This window comes from Mirounga angustirostris, unplaced genomic scaffold (assembly GCF_029215605.1).
Source record: "Mirounga angustirostris isolate CCGP_5_RB_7025 unplaced genomic scaffold, mMirAng1.0.hap1 SCAF_7, whole genome shotgun sequence".
Classification (NCBI taxonomy): domain Eukaryota; kingdom Metazoa; phylum Chordata; class Mammalia; order Carnivora; family Phocidae; genus Mirounga; species Mirounga angustirostris.
In genome coordinates, this window is record NW_026991715.1 from 118,544,480 (window position 1) to 118,570,989 (window position 26,510).

The 26,510-nt window shown below is 37.4% G+C and overlaps 1 protein-coding gene across 2 annotated transcripts in view; it reads left to right on the forward strand.

Moving 5' to 3' along the window:
* Window positions 1-8,706: 8,706 nt before the first annotated feature.
* Window positions 8,707-26,510, forward strand: part of HCN1 (hyperpolarization activated cyclic nucleotide gated potassium channel 1) — a 402,641-nt gene continuing 384,837 nt past the window's right edge. The window contains exon 1 of one of the 2 annotated variants that reach the window (XR_010413284.1): window positions 8,707-9,309. Coding sequence is in view for 1 of the 2 variants with exons in the window: in XM_045903607.3 (XP_045759563.1) it covers window positions 8,903-9,309 (407 nt within the window). In the remaining variant the exon portion in view is untranslated. The remainder of the gene's footprint in view (window positions 9,310-26,510) is intronic. The other variant, XM_045903607.3, reaches the window with a different exon arrangement.

The window sequence follows — 26,510 nt, forward strand, 5'->3', positions numbered from 1 at the left end:
TGTATTAAAAAATACGATTTGAAATAATTATGTAATAACTAATACATAATTATCTTTTGTTATGAATTTCTTAACTTAAAGTGAGAAAATATGTCTGTTTTATTTATTCATAAACAATTTACTGAATAAGACTAGATGCCAGTTATTGTTCTAAGTCATGGAGACAAAGCAGTGAATAGAGCCTTATGGACTTACATTCTAGTGGGGGAGAGAGATAACAAATAAAGAAGTAAAATATTGAGGATGTCACTTAGTGTCCAGAGCAGTGGTGAAAATTGAAGAAATAGGAGGGGTTGCCTTTTATGTAAAATAATCAGAGAAAGCTTTACTGAGAAGATCACGTAAAGCAAACACCTATCTAAGGTGTGAGTAAAACACTGCAGGTAGAGGACCAGCATTGGCCAGATCTTGAGACAGAATTGTGCCTGGTGGACTTTAAGAAGAGTAAGGTCTGTGTGGCTGAGGAAGAGTTTGGGGGACGGGGAGGTAGGCAATGGGATCAGAGATTTAACAGGGTTTAGGAGGTCACTGTCAAGATTGTTGCTTTTACTGGGAGAGTCCTCCCCTGAGAGGACTGGGATTAGAGGGATTACCTGGCCTGGCTTCTGCTGTAAAATGCTCACTCTGGCTGAAGCGTTTGAGTTGAAATTATAAGGAGACAGTCGTGAGAAGTGGTCAGATTCAGAATTTAGAGAAAACAGGAACTGTTGACAGATTGGATGAAAGTTGGAAGTGAAACAGAGAAGTCAAAGGTAAAACCATGTTTTTTGTTTGTTTTTTTTATCTGAATAGGAACAATGCATTTTAAATGTGTAGTTGGTTTCATAAACATTTTTTTAAAAATGGGTTAAGAAGCTTTTCTAAATAAAAACAAGTGTTGCTCAATAATATTCTTAGAGAACACATATTGAAGTATACATATATATCTAGTTAATATTTTTTCACATATACACATAATGAAAACTAAACAGTTTTGATGAATGCAGATAGAAAGATTGATGTACCTGTGAGTCCTTTGATGTGGGAAACAGATACAACTCTGACAAAGGAGTCTATTAGACCTGTATTAGCACCTATTAGGATCTAAATAGTCAAGATCTTGGCATGCAAAAGGTGGCACACTCAACAGATTTAACTGAAGATATTTTAATGGAAGGAGATATGGCATGCAGAGATATGGACAAAATTAAGGAGATCCACAAGGATGGTAAAGGAGCCATATTGGAAGTAGGCACAGCAGGATGGCATTACTACTCCTAAAGTGGCAAGAGGGAGAAAATTATTTCTGAATGGACATAAGCTATAGCCATTAAGAAGGCAGTAGGAGCTGTGGCCATGGGAGAAAGAAACTTAAGAAAGAACCATGGTGAAGAAGAGAGGAAGTGGGACAAGGGAAGTAAAAAACTTACTCTTTTCCTCCTCTGGCAATTCATCTTTTACTGGTCCTTCTTATTGGCCGTGAGAGAGGTCAGAGTATATAGGATCCTTGGTGATGCAGTCCATGGCTGGCAGCCTGAAGGAAACATAGAGGGAAGAGAAGGGTAGATACTGAATCTGGAAGGACAAAGAAAGAATATGCAGCACAAAATTTCATATTATTTTTTTTAAAGATTTTATTTATTTATTTGAGACAGAGAGAATGAGAGAGAGAGAGCACATGAGAGGGGGGAGGGTCAGAGGGAGAAGCAGACTCCCTGCAGAGCAGGGAGCCCGATGCGGGACTCGATCCAGGGACTCCAGGATCATGACCTGAGCCGAAAGCAGTCGCTTAACCAACTGAGCCACCCAGGCGCCCAAAATTTCATATTATTAAAGGACGAGCTGAACACCAAGACATACTACGGCAGCTCTATGGAATTCTGTAGGAGAAACAAAGGATTGCATCTCTACCTTGTTATCGTGGAAAATTCTATTCCAACTGCCCATGTTCTTGCTTGGTTTATGCTGAAGAGCTCAGATTTGGGGAGAACAACTCTCATAACCTGGCTTGAATCAGGTCTTGTGATTAAAGACGAATTGTAATCATGTGGAGTTAGGAAAAGGCTCTTGCTCAAAGGATTATAGACAAAGACAATACAGGGCTCCCTGTATTCCCCAAAAAGGAAAAGTACGTTTCTCTAAATGGACACCAATATTTCAGAATACAGGAATGTTGTTTAATTCATTTCTCAATTCCAATAAGGTCAAAGTTTGCCCTTTGGTGTGATATTTACCCTCCTTTTCCAATTAAAAATTTATCCCTAATTCTAGGTCATTTATCTTAAAATTAAAACCTTAGTTTGCAAACTAATAAAACACTATATGCTAAAAAAATTTAAAAAATACAAATCTATTAGTGCTAAAAAATAAATATAAAACCTTCGCAAAAATCTTAAGAAGATGGTATGTGAATGGATCAGTGTAAAGTAAGGGTCACTACAGGCCTGGGTGAGTGGGAGAACAAAACAGATAGGCAAAACCTTGAAATGTAAGGTTTTGTCAATTGCTAGGGACAACCAGGATCACAAAATTTAACCTCCTTTAACCCAGTTTATGCATTCTAATTGATTCAGAGACAAAAACAATAATAGTCTCATTTATAATAGTATGCAACTTCATTTCCAGACCTTCTCTGAAATTTCTTGCTAAAGAGGTGGAGAAAGTTAGCTCTGAGTCTCAAAGTTGATCAATGGCCTCTTTGTTGGGGACGGTACCACCTCCTCTCTCTCAGACAATGGGTCACGAGGTTTGGCCTTGGAAGTGGAAGGTCAAAAGAGAACATAACTCTAAGAAGGAAAGTAAAATTCATCAGTTAAGTGTTGGCAAATTATTAACCCCTAGTTTATCTTGTTCATCCATTCTGTCATCTGGTAATGAAACATTTAATGATTTTTATTGCCAAGAAACATGTGGATTTGGAAAAAAAAATACATATATATACCTCATACTAAAATAGGATATACATTATTTCAGTTAGGAGCGCAGGCAGCATTACCATCAGATAGATCATGGTCAAGAGGTAGCTCTGCTTCACAAAAGCTATGTCAAATTTTTATGTTAATAAGTTCTCCCATCCTACTGTGCAAAATGCAGACAAATATTTGCCTCCTGAACTTGAAGTGAGATTTCTGTGGTGCCCAGCACAGAGTCAGCTGGTATAGATTAATTGAAATTACCATGTGAGGTTTTTTTTTCCCTTCATTCTGTTACTGTGGTATATCACATTGGATGCTTTTTTCGTATATTGAACTAATCTTCAGGAATAAATCCCACTTGGTCATGTGTATAATTCTTTCAAAATGCCACTGAATCTGTTCTGCTATTATTTTGTTGAGGATTTTTGCATCAATGTCGATAAGGGATCTTGGTCTGAGTTTTCTTTATTTTTGGCATCTTTATCTGGCTTTGGTATCAGGGTCATGCTATCTCATAGATGGAGTTAGGAAGTATTCTGTCCTCTTCAGTTTTTTGGAGAAGTATAAGAAACATTGGTATTCATTGTTCCTTAAACATTTGGTACCATTTACCAGTGAGGCCATTAGGTTCAGGGCGTTTCTTCCCTGGGAGACTTTTTATTCAATCCTCTTACTAGTTCTAGATCTATTTAGATTTTCTGTTTCTTTATGATTTAGGTTTTGTGCTTCTAGAAATGTGTCCATTTCATTTAGGCATACAATTGCTCATATACTCTCTTATATCCTTTTTATGTCTGTAGAATCAGTAATAATGTTCCCATTTTAATTTCTGATTTTAGTAGCTTTTATCTTTTTCCCCCAGTCCATCCAGCTAAAGGTTTGCCCGTTTTGTTAATCTTTTCTAAGAACTAACTTTTTTTTTTAAGATTTTATTTATTTATTTTAGACAGAGAAAAAGAGCATGTGAGCAGGGGGAGGGGCAAAAGGGGAGGGAGAGCGAGAAAGAATCTCAAGAGGACTCCTTGTTGAGCATGGAGCTCATCGCAGGGCTTGATCTCACCACCCTGAGATCATGACCTGAGCCTAAACCAAAAGTCTGACACTCAATTGATTGAGCCACCCAGGCACCCCTCAAAGAACTAAATTTTGAATTTGTTATTTATTTCTATTGGGGTTTTTTTGTTCTCCATTTCGTATATCTTTGCTCTAATCTTTATTATTTCCCTCCTCCTAATAGCTTTGAGTTTAGTTTGTTCTTCTTTTTCTAGTTCCTTATGTTGTAAAGTTAGTTTGTTGATTTACAATCTTTCTTGTTTTTTTAAAAATGTAAGCATTTATGGCTATAAATTTCTCCCTCAGCATTGCTTTCACTGCATCCCGTAAGTTTTGGTATGTTCTGTTTTTCTTTTCATTCATCTTAAGTATTTTCTAACTTCCCTTATGGTTTCTTTTTTGATCCATTGGTTAAGAATATGTTGTTTAATTTCTACAAATTTGTGAATTTTACAGTTTTATTTCTGTTATGGATTTCTTCTCCCCATTGTGGTCAGAGAAGATGCTTTGTATGATATCTACTTTTTAAAATCTATTGAGGCTAATTAGTGGCCTACCATACCGTTTATTCTGGAAAATGTCCCATGTGCACCGGAGAAGAATATTTATGCTGTTTGTTGTTGTATATGTTCTATATATGTCTATTAGATCTAGTTGGTTTACTGTGTTGTTTCTATCCTCTATACTTTCTTTATTTTCTGTCTGGTTGTTTTGTCCATTATTGAGAGTAGGGTACTGAAGTGTTGAACTATTATTGTAGAACTATCCATTTCTCTTTTCAATTCTATCAGTTTCTGCTCCATATATATTGATGGTCTGACATCAGGTGTGTAAATGTTTATAACTGTCATAGCCTCTTGCTGTATTGAACCTTTTATTAATATATAATGTCCTTTGTCTTATAACTTTTTGATTTAAAGTCTGTTTTTCCTGATATTAGGATAGCTACCCTACTCTCTTCTGGTTACTATCATATGGGATACCTTTCTCTATCCATTCACTTTCTGTCTAACTTTTCCATGTTTACTTTGTACCAACTTTCAGAATTCTGTTATTATTATGACAGTTAAGCAGTTGATTCTTCTGGGTTTTCAGGGAGACAATATTATCAACTGCAAAAAACCACGCATGGCAGCCATGCTTGGTGTGAGTATCTCATTGTAGCATCTCCAGTGTTTCACATGAAGCATGATACTGGCAGTTGCTTTCCAGATAGATAGGTGAGTCTGCCTGTGCATGAGACACAGAGAGCCTGGGAGATCGCCTGTGGTGAACTATTCCTTTCCATTGCCTTCTTCAACAGAGACAGCTCCGACTCCCTTTTCCTACGTGTGAAATATGTGTTTAACATACTCCTCTGCCCCAGTAAGAGAACTAAAATGTCTTTATCTTTGAAATCTTTAAGTTTCACTGAGAATTTTCCAATAAGCTGTCAAACTTCAAGCCGCCCATCTATCTTTTTTGTCTCATTTCACATGTGCTTGCGTCTGCTGCATAGATTTTATTTTAGTTTCATATTAATCTTCTGCTGCTGTCTGCAATTTGATCTTAAGCAGAGTATTAAAGGAAACAGAGAACATTTTAAAAGATGCATGATCCTTGTATGTACTGAACAGCACCCGTTACAACCACGGATGGGACATTCTCATGAAATGGACCCTTAAGTGATAGGCTCTGATGAGTCCTCAGTCATCAGATTCCTCTGAGATACAATGCACTTTGACATCATGGACATCTAATGACAGAGTCAGACATAATGGCAGTCCTACTTCTAAGATGACTGGGGGAAAAAAAATTCTAATTTAGCCCACTGGATTTCAGCCTGAGATAGTTTATCAATAAACAGACATGGAAACTTGCTAAGAGAGGTTATCCTCAAAATTTAGGCCAGTCCTGGGGGTACAGATGTCCTGGGGGTACATCTGTGTCTGGGGTGGGTTAGGAGAAGGATGGGGTGATGGAGAAAAGGAATTGACAATAGGAAAGTAAAATTTAGGTCTGGGGCTGGGGAGTGTCAAGATAAAGAATTGCAGAGCCTAATTTAGCTCTTTTCTATAATTCTTATCTCCCCAAAACTGCTCAAGCAAATAATCAGTCCCTGATTTCTAACTTGGTCAAAAAACTTTTTAAACTCATGCTATGAGTTCAGAAATAAAAGAGAAAATTAAATAATGGAAGAAATTTGTCCATTCTAACCCCAGAAGTCTAGTTTCATGATTGGGTCACATTTTAAAATATATTTGCCGATTCTGTTTGTGTGTCTGTCTGTCTGTGTCTCTCATTGCTTTCATTCTTTTATAGCTTTCATTCTGTTTTAATTTTCTTGAAACTTCAATGTAAGTTTTTTTATTTAAGTCTACATTCTAAACAACTTTAAATCAATAGTCTGAAAGTCAAGTGAAGAAACTTGACTTTCTCTTGCTGACATCTTTTAAGTTAATAAATGGATATAACATACACATTCTCAAAATTTAAAAAATAATGTATTTTTTTTTTGAGAGTTTAAATGAATGACAGTCACCTAAAAGCTGTACCTGGAGCAAACAATGACTTGTGTCCCTATGTAGACATTTCTTTGTCGTATTTTGAAAACATGTTTTAAGTAATTCTGTCCTATTAGTTTATTATGGACATTGAAACAGAAAAATTCTGACTCACATAATTGCCTGGTCATGATTAAGATTAAGCTGAAATAGAACAAATACAAGGATTGGCAAGAAAAAAAAGAGAAACTGACTTAAACTTAGTTAGCATAACATTTTAGATGGTATATTTTTGAATTATTATAAAATTTAAAATTTATGTTAAAATATACATTGTCATACCCATGACTGAAAATAGAGTGATTGGAGGAGCATGCAGAATAGGAGAAAAGTAGGGAACATCTTTAGTCTAATAAAGACAAGCTGCCTGAGTAATCGGGCCTTTCTTAGGAAGAACTGTGCTTTAGTCAATGTTTGTTTTTATTCATCCCTTTGGCTTCCTTCTGTCCTTGGCACCTGGTATCCTCATATGACCCCTGGGATTTCCAGAGTCCCTACTCTGCTAGATCAGAACACTATATTGTTCCTAGTTTCCCCATTTCTTACCATTGAAATTTGGCCACCTATACTTACTTCTGAGGGCTCTGGTTTTTGATTAGTTGAAAACAGATGGTGTCTGAGTCAGGATGGAGCTCACTGAAAAAGGAGATTTCGCATAGACTATGGTAAGTAGAATGGTAAGGGGAATCTTACAGAATTAGAACACAGTTAGGCCTAATGGCTTCTTGTTTTTGCTGCTTTCCACTTTTTTCTCTGTTCTCTGCTTCCTTTCTCAGGCTGTTAACTCCTCAAGAGGGCAGCGAGTTGTCTTCTTTTGTCTTAGCGTTGCTTCTCCCATTGTTAATTAGCTTCATTGCTGCTCAGTTTTTTGGGAAGGCACCATGATCGACCCCACCCATTTTTTTCACCCTAGGCCACTGGTTGCCAGTGAGCCATAGACTCCCTCCCAGAGATGCTCACTCCTCTCCTCCCAAAGTGTAGCTGTAACTGACAGGAACCCATTAGATCGGAGACTCTTAGCAGGGCAGGATTTCCTTCAAAGAGGCTGGGGCAGGAAGGCAATGCTTGGATCTGGAACAGATGTTTTGGGACATTTGGGAGTCTTGGAGCTCTCAGACTCTGGGGCTGCCCCGCTGAGTGATTGGCGAGTTTGGCAACACATCTTGTTTCCTTTAACTAATCTGGTGTGTCTGAGAGACACTGTGCGGATAGGAGGAATCTCAGAATGCTTTCCTCAGCATCACTAGCACATTGTCTCTCTTGAGAATACTTTCCCCCTTCTGAAATGGTGATTACATTCTGCCTAAATTCCAAGACATCTTGGCTTCCTGGAGAGGTGTAGGTGAACACTGACCAACATGCATGCCTCTTAGTGTGTTTTATTGATTACATAACTTATCTAAAAAGATAGGTCAGCTCTGGCGAGCTTTCCCTAACACATTTTTCTCAGTGTTGGCAGCTGGAAGACTTGCTTGCATGTGTGTTGATGTGAGTGGCCTTGGGAAGAAAGAAATCCCATCCCCTGCTTAAGGCGCTGGGGAAGAATAAACAAGGATAAGTGTAAGGAGGTCAGTTGTCTGTCCCTTGGTGTCACATCTTCATCTGAAAAGCCCCAAGCAGCTGATTACTCCCGATTACCCAGACCTAGTCCCTTTCGCTGTCTGCCTCCTTACAACACACACACACAACTTCCCTTTTACTCATGAAATTTATTTTCCATTACCAAATCTTACTTTATTATGTACATCTAGCTTTACACGTGAATTTTCTGCATTCAGAAAAAAGCTCGCTCGCTTTTCCTATCTGTAATATCATTCAAACAGGCGTTCAATGTGACGATGCCTCAGGGAGTTTCAGGATGTTTCTTTCTTTTGGCCGCACATACATCCGCTAGCTCAGTCTTTCTCTGTCTCTTTGCATCTCTGCTTCTCTCTCTCCTCTTGCGTGCAAACACACACCGAGTCTCTCACAACCTGTGCAGGTAAATGTCTCGGAGGGTTCCTGAGTTCAATGTCACACTGGGCAGAAGTGGAGCAAGAGTGGAGGGCGAGTGCGCGCTGCGCGGGCGGGGAGAGACCCTTTCCGGCCAGCAGAGGGCAGCCGAGGGGAGGCGCTGGCGCGCGAGGGCTGAGCGAAGCCTCGCCTCGCTCGGGCAGCCTCAGCCTCAGCACCAGCCGCGGCGGAGCCTGGAGCGCAGCCACTGAGGGCAGCGGCGGCGGCGGGAGCGAGGCGCGCAGGGAGCAGCGGCGCGGGCGGGAAGCAGAAGCCGCCGCCGCCGCCGCCGCCGCCGCGACGGGCGGCCGGGCTCGCCGGCAGCCAGCTCGGGCCCGTGCCCCCTCAGCTTCGTGTCCCCCGGCGCCGGGCGGCCGGCGAGTCTGGAGCCCGCGCCGCCGCCGGCCGCGTCCCCCGGGCATGGAAGGAGGCGGCAAGCTCAACTCCTCGTCCAACAGCCGGGACGATGGCAACAGTGTGTTCCCCGCCAAGGCGCCCGCGACGGGCGCAGGGTCGGCCGCGGCCGAGAAGCGCCTGGGCACCCCGCCGGGGGGCGGCGGGGCCGGCGCGAAGGAGCACGGCAACTCGGTATGCTTCAAGGTGGACGGCGGCGGCGGCGGCGGCGAGGAGCCGGCCGGGGGCTTCGAGGACGCCGAGGGCCCCCGGCGGCAGTACGGCTTCATGCAGAGGCAGTTCACCTCCATGCTGCAGCCCGGGGTCAACAAATTCTCGCTCCGCATGTTTGGGAGCCAGAAAGCGGTGGAGAAGGAGCAGGAAAGGGTTAAAACTGCAGGCTTCTGGATTATCCACCCCTACAGTGATTTCAGGTGAGGACTCCCTGTCGCCGCCCCACCCTCCCTTCCGGGCGCGCCCTCCGACACGCTTCCCCGCGCCTGGGAGGGGGCGCCCGGGGACTCGGAGGGAGGGGTTGCCGGGCGGGCGGGGGCTGAGCTGGCTCGACTCTTCAACTAGTTTCCGCCGAGGAGCGGGTGGGATGAGGAGCTCCTGTTGCCCGGGAATCCCAGGGAGGCTCGCCTCCTTTGCCTCGTGAACTTTGGGGACACATCGGGGAAGAAGTCCACGGTGACCCCCAGATGGGAGGATGCTAAGTTGTGCCAGAAAAACTTTTACTTCGGAGATGAGAGTGTGAGGAAGCGGCCAGAAAGTCGTCTTCGGGGTGACTCCCTTCCTCGCGCAGCTCCCCCCATAAGTGGGCCCCTCAGAAGGGGAAAAAGGCGCTCCTGGGCTGGAGGAGAGGATGGGGCAAGCGGAGACATGACTCACAGGTCCTAGCTGTTCCAGCCGCTCTCGCCCCTGGGGAATGTGACTCTGTTTTCCATCTGCTTATAGGCACTGGGCATCCTCAGTGCATTTCTTCAGAATAGTGGCTGGCAGGCTGAGGAAGGGCAGTTTGCGCTTGGATCGTCCCTGGCTTGAGGTATCAGTGGAACAGGCGCTGCCAGGTCGGGCAGCAGCGTGGCAGGAAGCTTCGAGTTCCCAAAACAGAGGCAGGGGGCGTTTCCAGAGCCCCCTTCCTGAAACCGAGAGACACCCCTTCTTGACCTTGACTACAAGTCTGTTTCAGAAATCTCTTTCCCCGTTTCCCAGCTCGGGAACAAGGGCAGAGAGCTGTCAGCTGTCAGGGAAACTGCTTCCGAGAATTAAAATTAAGACGTTTCCCCATCTTATTTGTCGCCCAAGTATTCTTTCGGTTATAAGCCTGTTTAGAGATGATCAAATGAAGGTCGTGAAGTAGATCCTCTTAGCGTGCGCACACCCTGCAACTCCAGAATAAGGTTGGGCTTTCCATTTAAAATTATAAAACTCAGGGTGGCATTTGTTACTTATTATTTAACTGAACTCTTTCGAAAAGGAATCAGTGGAAGGAGTATGTATGCAACTATGCAGTTTTAATAGGCGTCTGTTAAACAGCAAACAAATACAGGGATAGAAAGCAGCATTACTTTGAGTTATGTTTAAGGGAGATTGCCATCCACTCCATGCCTTAATAGGAGCTGTCCACAGTTCTGAATGATATTAGCTGTGGAAAACCCAAACTCCTGCCACACAAAGCCTTGGAGTGACTGTCTTCACCTTCTTTGAAATTTGTATATTATCTCAGAAATCAGTAGCCTCTGTTATTTGTGAATAGAGTGAATGGAATTTAGGAAGTGTATCATTTTAAGGTTCTTATTTGCAAAAACATGTAACAAAGTCCAAAGGAGGACTTACAAAATCCAATGACATCTATAGTCTATGGCAAATTAAGAGTTGGACTGAAAGAATGTTTACATTAAGAGGATCTACTAAATAATCAACCACGTTTCCTTCATCAGGAAGATACTTACAGAAGCAAATTTATAAATGACCTTGTTTTCAGGTGTATTAGATTGTCATGTTCTTTAGAATTTTAAAGGTTAAAGTCAAATGTAGAATACTATCTCTTCCTCAATCCTCAGTGGAAATATGTTGCAACCTAATACCTTTTCATCATGAAGAAAGTTTACATGGAAACAGCCTTTAGTCTTAATAACAAAAGTAAGCATGGTGTTTCCAGAAATATATGTGGTTCACTATTCACATGTAAATAAAATGCTACACTTTAATTTTACCTCAGTTAAGTGATCACTCTTGATTACATGATACTTTTATTTCTTGAATAATGTGAAAAGAGATTACACTTTTCAAAATGGTGGCACATATTAAATAATTAAACTTTCACCACCTACTAGATAAAAACATAGAGCCACCTTTCAGGAATTGGAATGATGCGCCAGCATCTTTTGAATGAATGAAATTCATAAAGTTAAAGATTCTCCACATTTTCTCAAGTGAGTCATATAAGACAAAAATATCTTTTAAAAACAACAAAAAATGTTACAAAATAAGAAATAAATTGAAATCAGATGATGGTTTATTTTTATCATACATTTCAAAGAAATGAGAAATGATTAAAAAGTGAGGTAATACTCTAAACAAACTCCAGTGTGGATTAGTTTGCAATATTTGATTTTCTCTTGCATAACTGGAGAAAGGAAATGACAGACATAAATTGAACAATTACTAGGTTTAAGTTTTTAACTGGAAGGTATCTGAAAAAAGACAGATTTTAAAACTCGTAATTACAATATATACTGGTTTTCTAAAACAAAAAACTAAGGAAGTAATCATGTACATACTTATTTGCATATGTTAAGACATTTAAATCTTATTATTATTTCATTAATATTTTTATATGCTCTCAATACCAGTAGATTTCTCAAAACCTGTAACATGTCAGGATAATGTAATGACAAAAGCAGAAATAAGGACAAAATTCTAGCGGTACTTTTTTCCTAAAGGAAAAGCAATATGGGAATAATCTCTAACATAATAGAAATGTTATGATTATGATCTGTTCACCTCAGGCTCCTTCCTGAAGAAGACACTTTAAGGGCAAGTTTTGCCCTGATTCCTACAATACCAAATTTACGTTCAGTAATACTTTGGCCACCAAGAAAGTGACACTCAAGAATAAATTTCCATGGAGGGATGGGGAGATACTGGAAATAAAGATTTTTTTTTTTAACTTAATACTTCCAAAAGCTTTTGCATGGCCAAGGAAGTTTACTCATTCTGCTCTTTGGTCAGCCCTGTACTGCTGCGTGCAGTGTGAACCTGCTACTCCAGGGCATGTCAGGACTTTAACACTGTGCTGATGATCTAGTATCCCTTTTCAGCGTGACTTCCGAGGCAAGTCCCTTTCCACTTCCCTCTGGTGGCTGGGCTGTGCTCCCACTGAGACTCCCGCAGAGCTAGCTAGGTGCTTCTCTCACCCACTGGCCCAAGAGAGCTATTGCTGTGTCTGGCAGGTAGTTTTCTCCTACCTCCGGTGGAAGCAGGGCAGAGGCTCTGTATTTCCCTTCTTTCTCAGGAGAGGATGATGTTAGAAACCTTCAGGGACTAAAGAAGAGTCAAATATCATATACTCCCAATACTGTTAGAAATAACTGGGTGGCAGAAAGGGAAATATGATGATGGAAGCAGAGATCACAGTGATGTCCCAGGAGCCAAGGAAGCCATTCAGTGTCTGAGAGCTGGAAAAGACAAGGACTGGATTCTCCCCTAGAGCGTCCCAAAGGAACATAGACTTTGATTTTAATCTCATAAGGCTGGGTTTTGTTTTGTTTTTTGGAAATAGGTGGGAGCTAGAGAGTTTAGTAAAGAAAATTTTACGTTTTTGTTTATATCATGGTATATAATCCCCCAAACTAGGGAAAATATAGTTACTTAAAAAGTAAAATTACACTGATCTTTGTGTAGTGAGGACATGGTCTCAGTCTCACTGAGTTTCATGTGCACAACATACACAAAAACAAGTATCTAATCAGGTGGTTAAATGTGATTTTTTTTTTTTTTTTTGCAATCGCTAACAGTGGTTATATATTTATTAGTTAAAATTTTACTTTTAATTTATTTAATAAAAAACGGACACTGGCGTAGCATTGTGCTTTCAGAGCCAATCTATGGTTATGATACAATCGTTCAGATGGATTGGAAGAGTAGAGTACTTTTGCAGGTGGTTTTTATCATTTGAGTAATTTACCTTGAAAGAATTTATCACCAGACTATTTGCCATTTCAGAGGATTCTGACATTATTTTCCTGGATCACACTTATATAAGGGCTCTTTTATAGATAATGTTCCCGTTTCATATATATTGTCAGCCACATCTTGCCTCTGGTAAGGGAGGAGATTTTATATCTTGACTTGTTATTTCTTCTGCTTCTCGTCAATCAGTGCGAGTAACTGTACGGAAAGCTTATTATGTCGTAAGCACACAAGGACTCTAGAGACGGGAGTCACTTCCTGAAGATGTTGCCATTTCTGGCCTTGCATCCCTGCCTGTGTTGCAGCCACCAGAGTGGTGATGTCAGAGGTCACATATGTGTTCATTAGTGAAGGGAGGCTTCACCCATATTACACAGTAAGTCAGAGAAACCTTTGTTTCCGGGAGCTTCTCACGAAAAAAAAAAAAACCAATTCAACCTTCTGGGCTTTAAGGACTAATTAGCCTACTGTTATGTTATCTTTGTGCTGAGTTCAGTCTGTACTCTCCCAGCAATGCTCCTGTTATTTGCTTTCCATATCATCGCAGCCAAAATTAACCTTAAGAATTTATTTATTTTCTCTGTTAGGCGAACCTTTTTATAGCTTATAAATTCAATTAAGTTTTTCTTAGGGGCTCTAGGCCCAATTAAAGTTAAATTATTTGAAAGATTTGGAAGTATGAATTTCTTCCATTACTTTTTCTTAGTATATGTGTAAGTTACAAAGCTAAATTTTATTTAATGTTTCACTATTTCATTGCATTTGATAGATATGACTGTGATATTATACTACTAAAATGTTACAAGAGGTCTTGCATTCTTTTCTGAGCAGCTTTCCCTTTAAACCTACTTTTGGGGACTTGGTATAAATTGAGAGACTTTGGGCAGATGCGTTTTCACCAATTCACATTTAATTATGTGGACTTACAGCTATGAACTTGAATGTTGATGAATAATGCAAGAATTTTAAATGCATTGAAACAATATATTACTTATTATCAAGAGCTCATTTAACAAAATCAAAGTAAGCTGTATCTACTTGGTCAAAAACCACAAACCAAACAACATCAACACCAAAAAGCAACTTAAGCAGTATTTGTAATTCTGCATTATTCCACTTAATGAACTTATATCCCAAAGTGAGTAAGAGGCAAGGAGAGTATATCTGATGTGATGCTCATGTGAACATTTTGCCATTCTAAGTGTAATTCTTTTATTTAGAAGATAATTTTCTTCATTACTTAGAGACAAAAATTGGGCTAAGCATGAGGACTTTCAAATATAGTTTCTTGTAATTACAATACAAATTATGGTAGACCATAGCCCTACATGAAGAGTACTGAATGTTTTCTGGGTCTGTGACAAATTTTCATTTTATCAGTTTCTGTAAAGAAGTAACAAACTATGAATTAAGCCGACACTATATATTTTAGCAGTAGAGGTGGTGGTAATGAAGAAAAAAAATCTTCATACACTAGGAAAAAAGACTATTTTCACTTACACTAAGTACTTTTCTTCTACAAATCATTTTCTTTGTGAAGGCATCTTGATGTACAACTTACCATTATTTTTCCAGGAAAAAAATCAAGGGAATATGGTAATGCTTCCTGGTGCATCCTGGAATTATCTATGTTTTTGCAAAATAAACCATCCTGGTTCTATTAATTCTCTGTATTGTGTTGTGTGTGTGTTGTGCATGTGGATAGAAACTATTCAAGGGGCATCTGTATACAATTATATGCCCATAAGCATATATATTGACATTGATTTTTAAAAAAAAGATATTATTTGTTTATTTGAGAGAGGGAGAGAGAGCGGGGAGAGAGAGAGAGAGAGAGAGAGCATGAGAAGGGGGAGAGGCAGAGGGAGAGGGAGACTCTCTGCTGAGCGGCGAGCCTGACAGGGGACTCATTCCCAGGACTCCGAGATCATGACCAGAGCTGAAGGCAGACGCTTAACTGACTGAGCCATTCAGGCGACATTGATTTATTTTTGAGTTGAACGTTTGTCTGACACATTCCACCCAAGTGTGAATGACAAAAATTGATGTGATGACCCTTTTCAAGTTTATTAGTTAATTTCCCCATAATATACTTGAACCATTTCACCTAATAACTGACCACTCAGTTAAAGTAAAATAGCAGAATTATATGTGTCCTGGATTTACAATTGAACCATCTTATTTACATAGACCTGTTTTTATTTTCAAGAAATTAGCTCTAATGCTAAATTAATAAGGCTGATTACACACATACAGAATTAGCAACTATTTACAAATTTTGTACATTCATTTTAAGTAGGGCTGTAATGAACATCTTTGTGTGTTACTCTTCATTATATTTTGGGCAGAGTTCAGGGAACGGAATTACTGACTGTGAACATTTTACAGATTCTGTCCATATCAACTTTACCAATTTAATACTGCCACCAGTCGAGACCCTTTTTAAAATTATGAGTGATGTATGTTTACCAGTGTGGTTGATATTTCTGTTTAGATGTACATAAGCAGTTTTAGGACAGAAAGTGGAAACTATATTCTATTCATCATCGAGTGGGAAGAGTGATCTTACAAAGCAAATATTATTTAATGTCTAATAATATCATGCTGCTTAAAACCCTTCAGAGGCTTCCCATTACTTTTAGAGTACATTTGAGCTATAAGATCTTGCACAATTTCAATTTATCTATGTAACCTCATCACCCACAATTTACTCCCTCACTGTTTTCTAGCCCTTGGGTAAATTTTCAGCTCCTGCAGTAAGCTGAGTTCTCTCCTGCCCCAGAGATTTTGATGTGACATTTAACCTCACTGCCTAAGATTTTCTTTTCATTTTTTGTCATTCTGCATCACAGTTAGTTTCTCCTTGTCATTTGGCTTTCAGTTTAATCATTGTGATCACCCTCAACCTTTACCCCTACTTAATTTTCTGAATCTCTCATTTCACTAGAATTTATAATTATATGTATGTCCCTTCACTAGAATTTAAGTTCCATGATGTCTTCAACATTATTCAATTTTATATTCCTAATGCCATAAAAGTGCATGTAAGAGATTTTTTTCTTAAATTTTTTCAGATGCGTTATTTTTTAAAAGCTTTTCTGAGATATAATTAAGATACAATACAATTCTCATTTAAACTGTATGATTGAGGGGTGCCTGGGTGGCTCAGTCATTAAGCGTCTGCCTTCGGCTCAGGTCGTGATACCAGGGTCCTGGGATCGAGCCCTACGTTGGGCTTCCTGCCCTACGTTGAAGGCTTCTTCAAACGGGAAGCCTGTTTCTCCCTCTCCCACTCCCCCTTCTTGTGTTCCCTCTCTCGCTGTGTCTCTCTCTGTCAAATAAATAAACAAAATCTTTAAAAAAAATAAAGTGTATGATTGAATTTTTTTTTTTTTTAGTATGTTCAGATTGTACAACCATTATCCCAATCAATTTTAGAAAATTTTATCCAGGTAGGAACCCATACCCATTAGCACTCATTTCTATTTCCCCTTCCCTTTTCTCCCATAGCTCTAAGCAACCACCAATCTACTTCCTGCCTCTAGAGGTTTTTTTTTTTTTTCTGGACATTTCGTTTCAGTGGAATGGCATGTAGTCTTTTGTTATTGGCTTATTTTCAAGTTTCATCCATGTTTTGTAGCATGTTTCAGTACTTTATTTCTTTTTTTTTTTTTTTTTGCTGATATGAACATTCTTGTACAATTTCTTTTGCAGAGAAAAATTTTCATTTCTCTTAGAATTGAAACTCCTGAGTCAACATAACAGACTTTTAACAAATATTATTGAGTAAATGGGTGAAGAATTAGTCAGCAACCAGGGTGTGCACACATTTAATCTTAGAGTTAGTAAATCCAGATAAAGCAAGCTCTTTCTTTCCCTGTAGCAATACCTAGCATCCGCTCCCCACACTGCCACATGCAAGGACGTGTCACAACTATTACATCTCTCTGCCCAGGATAGATGACTAAATGAAACTGCAGGGAGGTTAAGCAGCATGAACATGGTGACATAGATCATAGGAACTGGGGCAGGAATTCAGCTCTTCTGAATCTTAATTCTGTCACTCCAACTCTTTTACCTAAAAGGAAACAAGGCTACTAGTATAAATAATTCTAACCTGCAGGCGAACATTATGGATTAAACCTAATTATTTATTCTTCCTACCTCTTGAAATCATTCCAAAATAATTTGAGAAGACACACAGATACAGAGATAAATAGAAAAAAGAGGAGAAAGCAGAGGAACAAGAGATCTCAAAAACATTTTGGGAAATAGAAGGCTAGTGGAGAAATTATATTTTACTTCCACAGTCCTTCACCATTGAACCCCAGAAGTGTTTAGGACATGAGGTACTAATTAAGAAACAGTTTCGAGGAAAGCCAGGCTGAAACCAGGAGGATTAAATAAGGGTCTTCATTGTGAATACAGAACTCTCAGGCTTAACATTAGAATGCTTGGAGCCAGGTCAATTCTCCCCAAGCAGGAAACTGGAGAAAAATACATCCAATGGGAGACATTTCAAAGCCTACAAATTCTTATTCATTATCTAATGACTTTGCAAAAAGCCTTGCATATGTACATAGAGACTGTAATTACATTTTGTTATTCTATCATCTAATGTGATCTGTAAGCAAAAGATTATGAGTCTTTTGAGAAAAGTCTCCATCATAAGAGAGAAAGACTAAATCAAACAGCAAAAGAAAGTCCAGAGAACAGAGAAGCATTTGCGGTTAAGGGAAATTACAACATTATTAAAAAATTGTCTGTAAATTATATCTTCAGGAGGATATTTTATGTATGCAATAAGAGCAATATGCTATGAAAAGAGTACCCAGGAAGTAAAAAAAAAAACAAAACAAAAACACGCACATGTAGTAAGTTGGCACATTAAGTCTGAGAAACCTCTCAGAATTAGGACAAAAAAAAAAAAAAGAGAATGGAAACTATCACAAAGTAAAGGATAATTCATAAGGTCAAAATCTATAAAAAGAGTTTCAGAATGAGAACAAAGTGTGAAAATGGACATATGGAATTAACAGAGACATTTTAAACAAAATTTTCCAGATAGCAGGAAGTGAAATGTCTTTTCTGAGAAACTCACAGAGTGCTTACCATCATGAAAGGAAAAGACCCCACCAGGGGTCATCACACACAAGCTTCAGAACAGGATTGAGTCAGAAAAAATACTAAAACTTTTCAAAGAGAAATTTACATATCAAGAAGTGGGAAAAATACTGTAAGCTAAACGATAATGTAATGGTCTACAAAATTCTGGGCTTTGGTTTCCTCAATTATAAAATGAGGAAAATAATATATGTATCTTTTCAGGTTGTTGGAGTGATACATATTTTATGTTCATATTATAAATATTTTTATAGTGTCTAGATACGTAGTGTTTAGAAATTATGCTCTGCACTTAATGCTGTGTGTTAACTATTATTATGAAATTAAAATTGAAACAGAATTAAGGAGTGTGAACTATTTGAGAAAAGAAAATACTCTCTTTGTACATACTTAACAACCTTTAGAATTCTTTAAAGCACCACATGTGTCTCTGAAGGCAGGGCCATTAACTGTTAGGCTGTTCTGTTTCTTTATCTTAGAAGTCTGGGCAGCAGAAGCCCTGATGTATAATGGCACTTTCTGTGTGTGCTATGTGAAATAGCTTCACTCGTAAGTCAATTGGCATTAGAAAACTTCTAATGCATCCTCTAGCTGCAAAATTTTCCGGGTATACCATTATTACCTTCTAAGTTGGTATAGAATGCTACAGTAGTGAGCATTTAGAATAGCTTTTAGGGAAAATTCTAATGACATTGGGTTGCATGTACTCCTTCCTGTTAATCTTTGTTTTCATCAGAGAGTGGCATAGTTAAACCATTTGGGATCTTATTTCAAATCAGTTAAATGTTATATATGAGCCAAATAAGATGATTCATAACTTGCTAAATTCTTTCATTTTTTTTATTGTCAAGTTTAATAGCCTGTGAAAAATGGTTATTTGGAAATACAATTTAAGAAAGATCACAAATTTAAAAGAATGATTTTTTTAATCTTTTTTAATATCATTTTATAGCAGATGTCACTTATTACCCTTGCAGAATGTGTTAGCCTTGTTTTTTTTTTTTTAAAGAGAATATACCTTATTAAAAATTATACAATCTTTGTTGTTTGAGAGCTGTGAGCAGAGGCTGAAAAAATGAATACTGAATGTTATGTTAATGGTACTGATAGGGAAAATAGTATTCCTTATTTTTTCTATAGAAGAGTTATTCATTATTTAAATAATTATTTTTAAAAAGGTTCTTTGTTCTGAGCAATAAATTTGGTATTTGTTTTGAATAATCATGTAATGAATTAGGTTGAAGATTAGTGACAGATACATTGTTTGGGATTCAGATATTTTTTTTGATATACAAAACAGCAGAGATCTATGCTGACACCACCTAGTTATGGTTGTACATGTATTGAATAATATAAATAACCCAAGAATTCTATTAGCTGTAATTATTGATTATCCTAATCATTCATGCCTGTCCATTTACTGACTCTTAGGCTGTCAGGCTCAGAGGATACTTTAAGAATCAAATGAAAGCTGCGGATCCTCTGTCCTAGAAAAGCGCATACATTCACAAAATTTTGTCTGTGGTTTCAAGGGGTGTGTGGTTCCCTGCAAGCACATTTATTTTTGGATTCCAGGTTAAGACTTCCTGAACTATCTAATATTTTTATACAGAAATACGATGCTAAAAACAATGGGTAGAAAATACCTGGAGACGGAGTTTCGTTTGGACAAGCCGTTTAAGAATTAGGACTGTAGCTAGAAAGACTTGTCTTGAGAGGGAGAGAGAGAATTCCCTGTCAACCAAGAAGTTTAGTTCTGAGGCTAGATACTTGATCAGGGATTGAATAGAGATTTGTTCTCGATGGGTCAGTCAGTGCAATAAGGCACAAAGTTATAGCTAGAAACATATTTGGGATGAGAAGACACTAAATTATTTTTTGCAGATGATGTTTACCTGCTTTAAAAAGCCGATTGAACCAGCTGATAAATGATCAAATTAACTGCAAAGTTCAGTAGGATGGCTGATTATAAGATAAATATGTTAAAATATTTCAGTAACTTTCCTACATTTTAACAACCATGATTGAGGATATATAATAGAAAAGGAATCACTGACTACAAAAGCCAAAAATATAAACTCTATACCCACATTTGAAATGTGAAAAAACTTGAAAAAAAAATTCAAATCAATATATAAAAGATAAGTTATACAACAAGTAGTATTTTTTTTAAAGATTTTGTTTGTTTATCTGACAGAGAGATAGAGAGCACAGCAGGGGCAGTGGCAGGCAGAGGGAGAAGCAGATTCCCCATGGATCAGGGAGCCCAATGTGGGGCTCGATCCCAGGACCCTGAGATGATGACCTGAGCCGAAGGCAGCTGCTTAACCGACTGAGCCACCCCGGCACCCCATACAATAAGTAGTATTAATCAACTAAAATAGTTGAATAAAATCCATTCTCATTAGTTTGCAGTAAAATTAAATCCAAATAAGTTTAAATTTATAAAAGGTAAAAACAACTGAAATCAGAGTTCCTAGAAAAATATTCATCAATTACTTAATAATGTTGCCATGGAGCACAGCTTTCCAACATAGTGCTCTAAAGACTGTGTAAAGTGTTGCAACCTTTCTGAAGGTCTATTTGTTTTTTTATTATGTTATGCTAATCACCATACATTACATCATTAGTTTTTGATGTAGTGTTCCATGATTCATTGTTTGCATATAACACCCAGTGCTCCTTCTGCAGGTCTATTTGACCCTTATAAAAAGTTCTTGAAAATGTATAAGCTAGTAAATTATCTTACAGAAAAAAAATATGACATGTTCATGGATACAAGGATGAGCCCTGTAATATTTTTCATAATAGTAGCAAGATATAAACAAATATAACCTGAGTAAAATGTCAACCTTGTCCAAAACCCTGCTTATCAGTTATTCCCTGTATCTCTGTCCTGCCTTTTCTTCATAGAACTTATCAGAATTTATTATATTATATGAAATGTTTTGTTTAGCTAATTTGATTTTGATCTTTCCTCATCTATAATTAAGCCTCACTTAGGGGCTTGACTATAACCCCTGTATAAAGCGCTGTATTCCCAAGCCTAGCTCCATGCTTGGCATAAAGTAGGCACTCGATAAATATGAGTGAATGAAGAAATATTAGCAATATTATGCTCAGTCTTGGTTTTCATACACAGTTTTCAACAACCAGATGGTCTTTCCCCCTATGTTTCCTACAAAAAATGGAATATTTTAATTTAGTGCAGATAGCCTAACCTAACACACAGAAACATGTATTGAGAAATGAAGTTTGAAGCTATTTAAAATAATATGCATACATACTTGTATTAATTCAGTTTACTGTAATGCTTGTTTTTATGTAGTTTTTTAAAAAATTGGGAATATATGTTGTGGATATCTTGGGATGACTCCTGTTTCACAGCCCCATAAATGCTGTTTAAATGTCATTGCCTTTGAAATCAATGCTGTCTTCATCAAAATAGAGCTGAAAATATCTCTCTTTGGGCAGTGACATTAAGAAAGAATAACTTACATTACTTTTTGGTATGCATCATGTTTTTTTTTTTTTCTTTTGCCAAATTGTGTTGCCTTGGTATAACGGTGCACATTTCAAGCCCTGTTGTGTGGGGATTAGAAATTAACACTGTCTCTATAGGTATAATTAATAAAATATTGAGGCAATGTTTTGAAAGAAGATTATTTTAAACTTTGACTCTGTGGTAAGTAGGTTTTTTTTATTGGGTTCACCAAACTTAAAAAAAAATCCAACCAAAATTTTTCTGAATAAGCACTATTAAATTGATCCTTGCGTAATGTTAATGGAAAGCATATCATAGATCTTGAAACAAGAAAATTGAAGTTGACATAATTTTTAAAAGGAAAGGGAACTTGAGTCTTAGAAGACAGTGGTAGCTTAGTTTTTGCACATAAAAAATAGAGCAGATAGATAGCAAAACCAAAACACACGGACAACATTTACAGCAAAACTATCCCTAAAATCTTTACCTAAAAGATAAATAAGTTGGGACAAACCTGTACCCACTGCAAGCACTGTGTTTTCTGAACCTCTATGTAGGTTGAAGGAAGGAAATAATGAGAATCAAGGTTATCTGGTAGATCAGAGAATAGGCAGACCTCCCACATAACCAACAGTTATATGCTGGAGAAGCAGCCAAAACTGGGATGGGATTGGCACAATCCAAGAGCAAGAGGTCTGCAGTAATTTCAAGAGGAAAAATGCTTGTCCCAGGTCTGGGGCTGGAAGTACATGTTAAGGGTCTGGAACAACTTGACATACCAGATAGTAAGGAAATTATCAAAGACTACCAGGGTAATATGAAAAGGAATCAGGAGCCAACTTGAAGAATTCAAGATGAGTTTCAAAAAGGATGAGAATTTCAACAAATTCAAACTCAGCAGGTGTTTGAATTTGAGTTCATAATGATCCAAAAAATGCTTAACCTCTGACACTCATGGGGACTCAATTCCTTATCTTGAAACTTGGGTAAATAAAAGAAACAAATCAAGCATTTACCCTGCTTTGCCTATATTATCTGAGCCAATGTGTAGCCAAATAATAGAGGAAGAAAAGAGTGTCTTTATAAAATTGTTAAAGTTAATACATGAAAAGGTAATGATATTATTAGAAAATTACCCTTTTACCACCACCATTCAATTAATGCATCTAGATGTTGAGCATCAATGACCATTAATAACAAGAAAGAGCAAAGCCAGATATTGCATTTTCTTGATTAAAGAACACACACCAGCTGTAGTTTTGCCAAGGGAATGGAATCTGAGTCTCATCTGGCCTCTGGGTCCAGGTGCCAAACTTCAGGAAATACGGAGGGCCATGGAGTATGCTGAACTTGTACCTTGAGCATGTAATCAGCAAAATTCAGTGTTGGAGAATTGATGGGCCTGCCACCCAGGCTCTTCAGCAGATAAATAGTAAGGAAAAGGATGGAGGGAAATTTGTAGATTAAGAGATACTCTGCAAGTGGAGGTTTGAGGCAGATCAAACTATGCAATTTAGGGATGCATAATTGTGATGAAACTATATAAAGAAATTCAAGGAAGAAACTACTGTGAAGTCAGCAGAACTGTTATTTCGGAGGGTGCTCAGGGGCTGTGGTTGGGATGGTACACATGGCAGGGCTTCCTAGGGGCAGTTCTAGTAAAGTTATCGTTCTTGTCCTGGGTGTTGGTTTCAAGGATGTTTGATTTATAAAATCACTGTTTTCTCTATCTGTTTATTTTACAATAAAAAGTAAGGAAAAAAGGGAAAGATAATTTTCACAAAGAAAGATCAGGCTATAATGAAAAAGAAGTGTAATACTACTATTTATCTTTCCGTTTTACTCACAATCTGATTTGTATTTGGAGCAAAACCCTAAGTATGCTAAGGCAAGGCAAGATAATGCAACTTTTTGGTGGGAAAATGACCCAGACATGATCTCAGAAAAGTCAGAACCTTAACTCTTTTAACTCGATTTGAGGAGATGTTCAATCTCTTTGAAACTAGTCTGTAAAATTTGAGAAAATGTTATCTGTCTGCTTAAAGATGTTGTGATAATAAGATAATATGTGAAAGGTGTTTGACACCTAGCCAATATTTAACAAATAGTAAATTCCCTTTTTGGTTTCTTTTTGTTATCCTCTTAAGTGATTAATATATAAGTACAAGTAAATAATAGTGGTTTATCTAAAAGCCATTGGATTCTACTCATGAATTTACTCATTCAGTAAATATTTATTGAGTACTGAGTATGTTTTCAGGGAACATTAGGTGCTTTCAGTGTGGGAAAGAATGAAACTACCAGTAACAGTCCTTCAGAGGCTTTTTGTCTGGTAAAGAAGACAGGCACATAAGGATTTAACTTTAATGGAGGGAAAGAATGCCAATAGGGAAATTGTACAAAAATGAGATGCCACTGAAGAAATCATGATATATTGATTATATAATATTTAATCATCAGCTACATTTTATAATTTTTTACTATTTATTTCTGAGAGTTTTGTTGCAAACTATCACAGATAAATACTTTTGTATGTATTTTTTTTGCAAAAAAAATAATTGCTGGGGTAAAATTATCTCAGATATTTAACCTTTAAGTCTTTATTAGTCTATTGTTACACTGTTGTGATTCTAGAAAGCATTAAGTATTTTCAGGTTAGTCTTTAGTCAGTCAAGTCAAGAATTATTTCAGAATTATGTGCTTTCTTAAAAGGTAGAAAAATCCATTGACAGATAGCAAAGGGATTTACTTATTGACTAAAATGTGGACTGCCTCTATATCTCTTTTCTATGGAAAATAAATCTAATGTATATTCCTTCTGTATCAACACATCATGTTGGAAAGAGAGAGAATAGTTCTTAACCTACTTTCCTATCTTCAATTTTTAACTTTATCATGATTGTTAATTGCCTGGGTGTCCTTTAACCATCTATTTCCATGATTCTTTCCCAGAGGCTTGGTTTAATTTTAAAAGTGCAGTGTATTCAGCCCTAATTATGTGAGAGCTCACTGCAGGCAAACAGCAAGAGATAGTAATGATCAAAATATATTCTTAAATCAGTGTGGCAGATACCACAAGCACATTGCTATAAACATTTAATGCCTAGGAAATATAATCATGTAAGGTAATATTTAGAAGCTAGTGATGTTGGAAAATAAAATTCCTCTCTAGAAACATAACTTCACTAACTGTGGTTTTTAAAATATATATATTTTTGTGGTTTTATATTTTTTATTTCTCTTATCAAGTATTTAAACAAGGCGACCACCCCCACAGCCTCAAATTCTTTTATTATCAATAACTAGACATGAAGTGGTTTTACTTTCTGAGTGTGAATGAAGTTCACAGAATATACAATCTGTGTACCTGGAAATACTGTCCACTGTTTTCTTTGAAAAGCATAGTACTATATTGACTAAATGTCTACAATAAATCAAGAATTTTAAGCATTTTTCATCACAGTTTTACATTAATTTAGTGGGGAAAGAATTATTGTTGAAATGTTTTGACTGGTCATTCATGGGACAAGCATCAGTCAGTGATTTATTCTACAGAGCCAAAATGCAGGATTATCTCCTAAATTCTAACTATGTGCCAGATACTGTTTTAAGTGTCTTTATTTATATAATAGTACTGAATCCTTTGAGCAACCCTACAACATGTATTATTTGTGTCATATCACAGTCTAGAAAACCAGATTATGGAGTGGTTAGGTGGTCAGACAGCTTCTAAGTAGAGAAGCTTGGATTTGAACCCAGGGATCTGGCTCAAAGCCCAGGATCTTAACCACTTATCCCAGAGGAATTTAGTCATATCCTGACCCAGTTGACTCAGTCTTTTTCTCTGACTTGATTAAAAAATGTAGTGTTAGAATTTATATATTCTTGTCCTGCCTATAAGAATCTTAGTTATTTAGGTGATGGTCTTGAATGGGAAATGGTAACCCATTAGCCAAGAATTGACTGCATTTTTCTGAAAGTTCACTTCCAGTTCACCTGTTGGATTGAATTCTATGTGTAAAAACCTACTTATTCCAAATGCTTATTTCTCTTTATAAAAAGCTAAATATTTAACAATAAAGAGTTAAGGGTAAATCTTAAGAATTGAAATGTTCTTACCCAGGCAGTCAACTAAGACAGAAATAAAATATAAAGGCTTTTTTTTTGGCTCTACTTAAATTTAATACTCCAGGAAACGTAAGAACTAGTGAAAACAGTTCTATTTCCTAAAATACTTCTAATTTCCTTTCATTATTATTATTATTATTTTTGGTATCCTTTCAAATGATAGTGCTTAGGTACCAGAATGAACAGGCTATTCAAATGAAAATAGCAATGAAGAGCTGCATACATAGTGAAGGCATTGAGACGTGTATGGAAATAGAAAGAAGCTGTAAAACTTAAGCTACAGATATTATCGAAGAAAGATAGAGCTATTACACCAAAAGGTCAATGTTTGCTATTAGGTTGCAGTCTACAACCATATAGATATTATATATTAGATAGCTTATAAATTGGAGTTCATTAGAATAATAATGGATTACAATTGCTTGGGAAAATTTAAGAGAATTATTATTAGACTTCGAATCTACTGAAAAAAAAGGCAGCTAAGAAAGGCAAGAAACAATGTATGAAATCCCAAACAGAATGAAACAAAAACAGAGATACTGAAGAATTAAGGAAAATCCTGCTGAAACGTATCTATTTACTTTTTACTTTTTATTTTTTTGAAACGTATCTATTTAAAAATAGTTAATTTTGAATTCTTGGAAAAATGAGGTAAGTGATGTTCCAATCTTCAAAATCAAAATTTTCTAATAATGATGGATA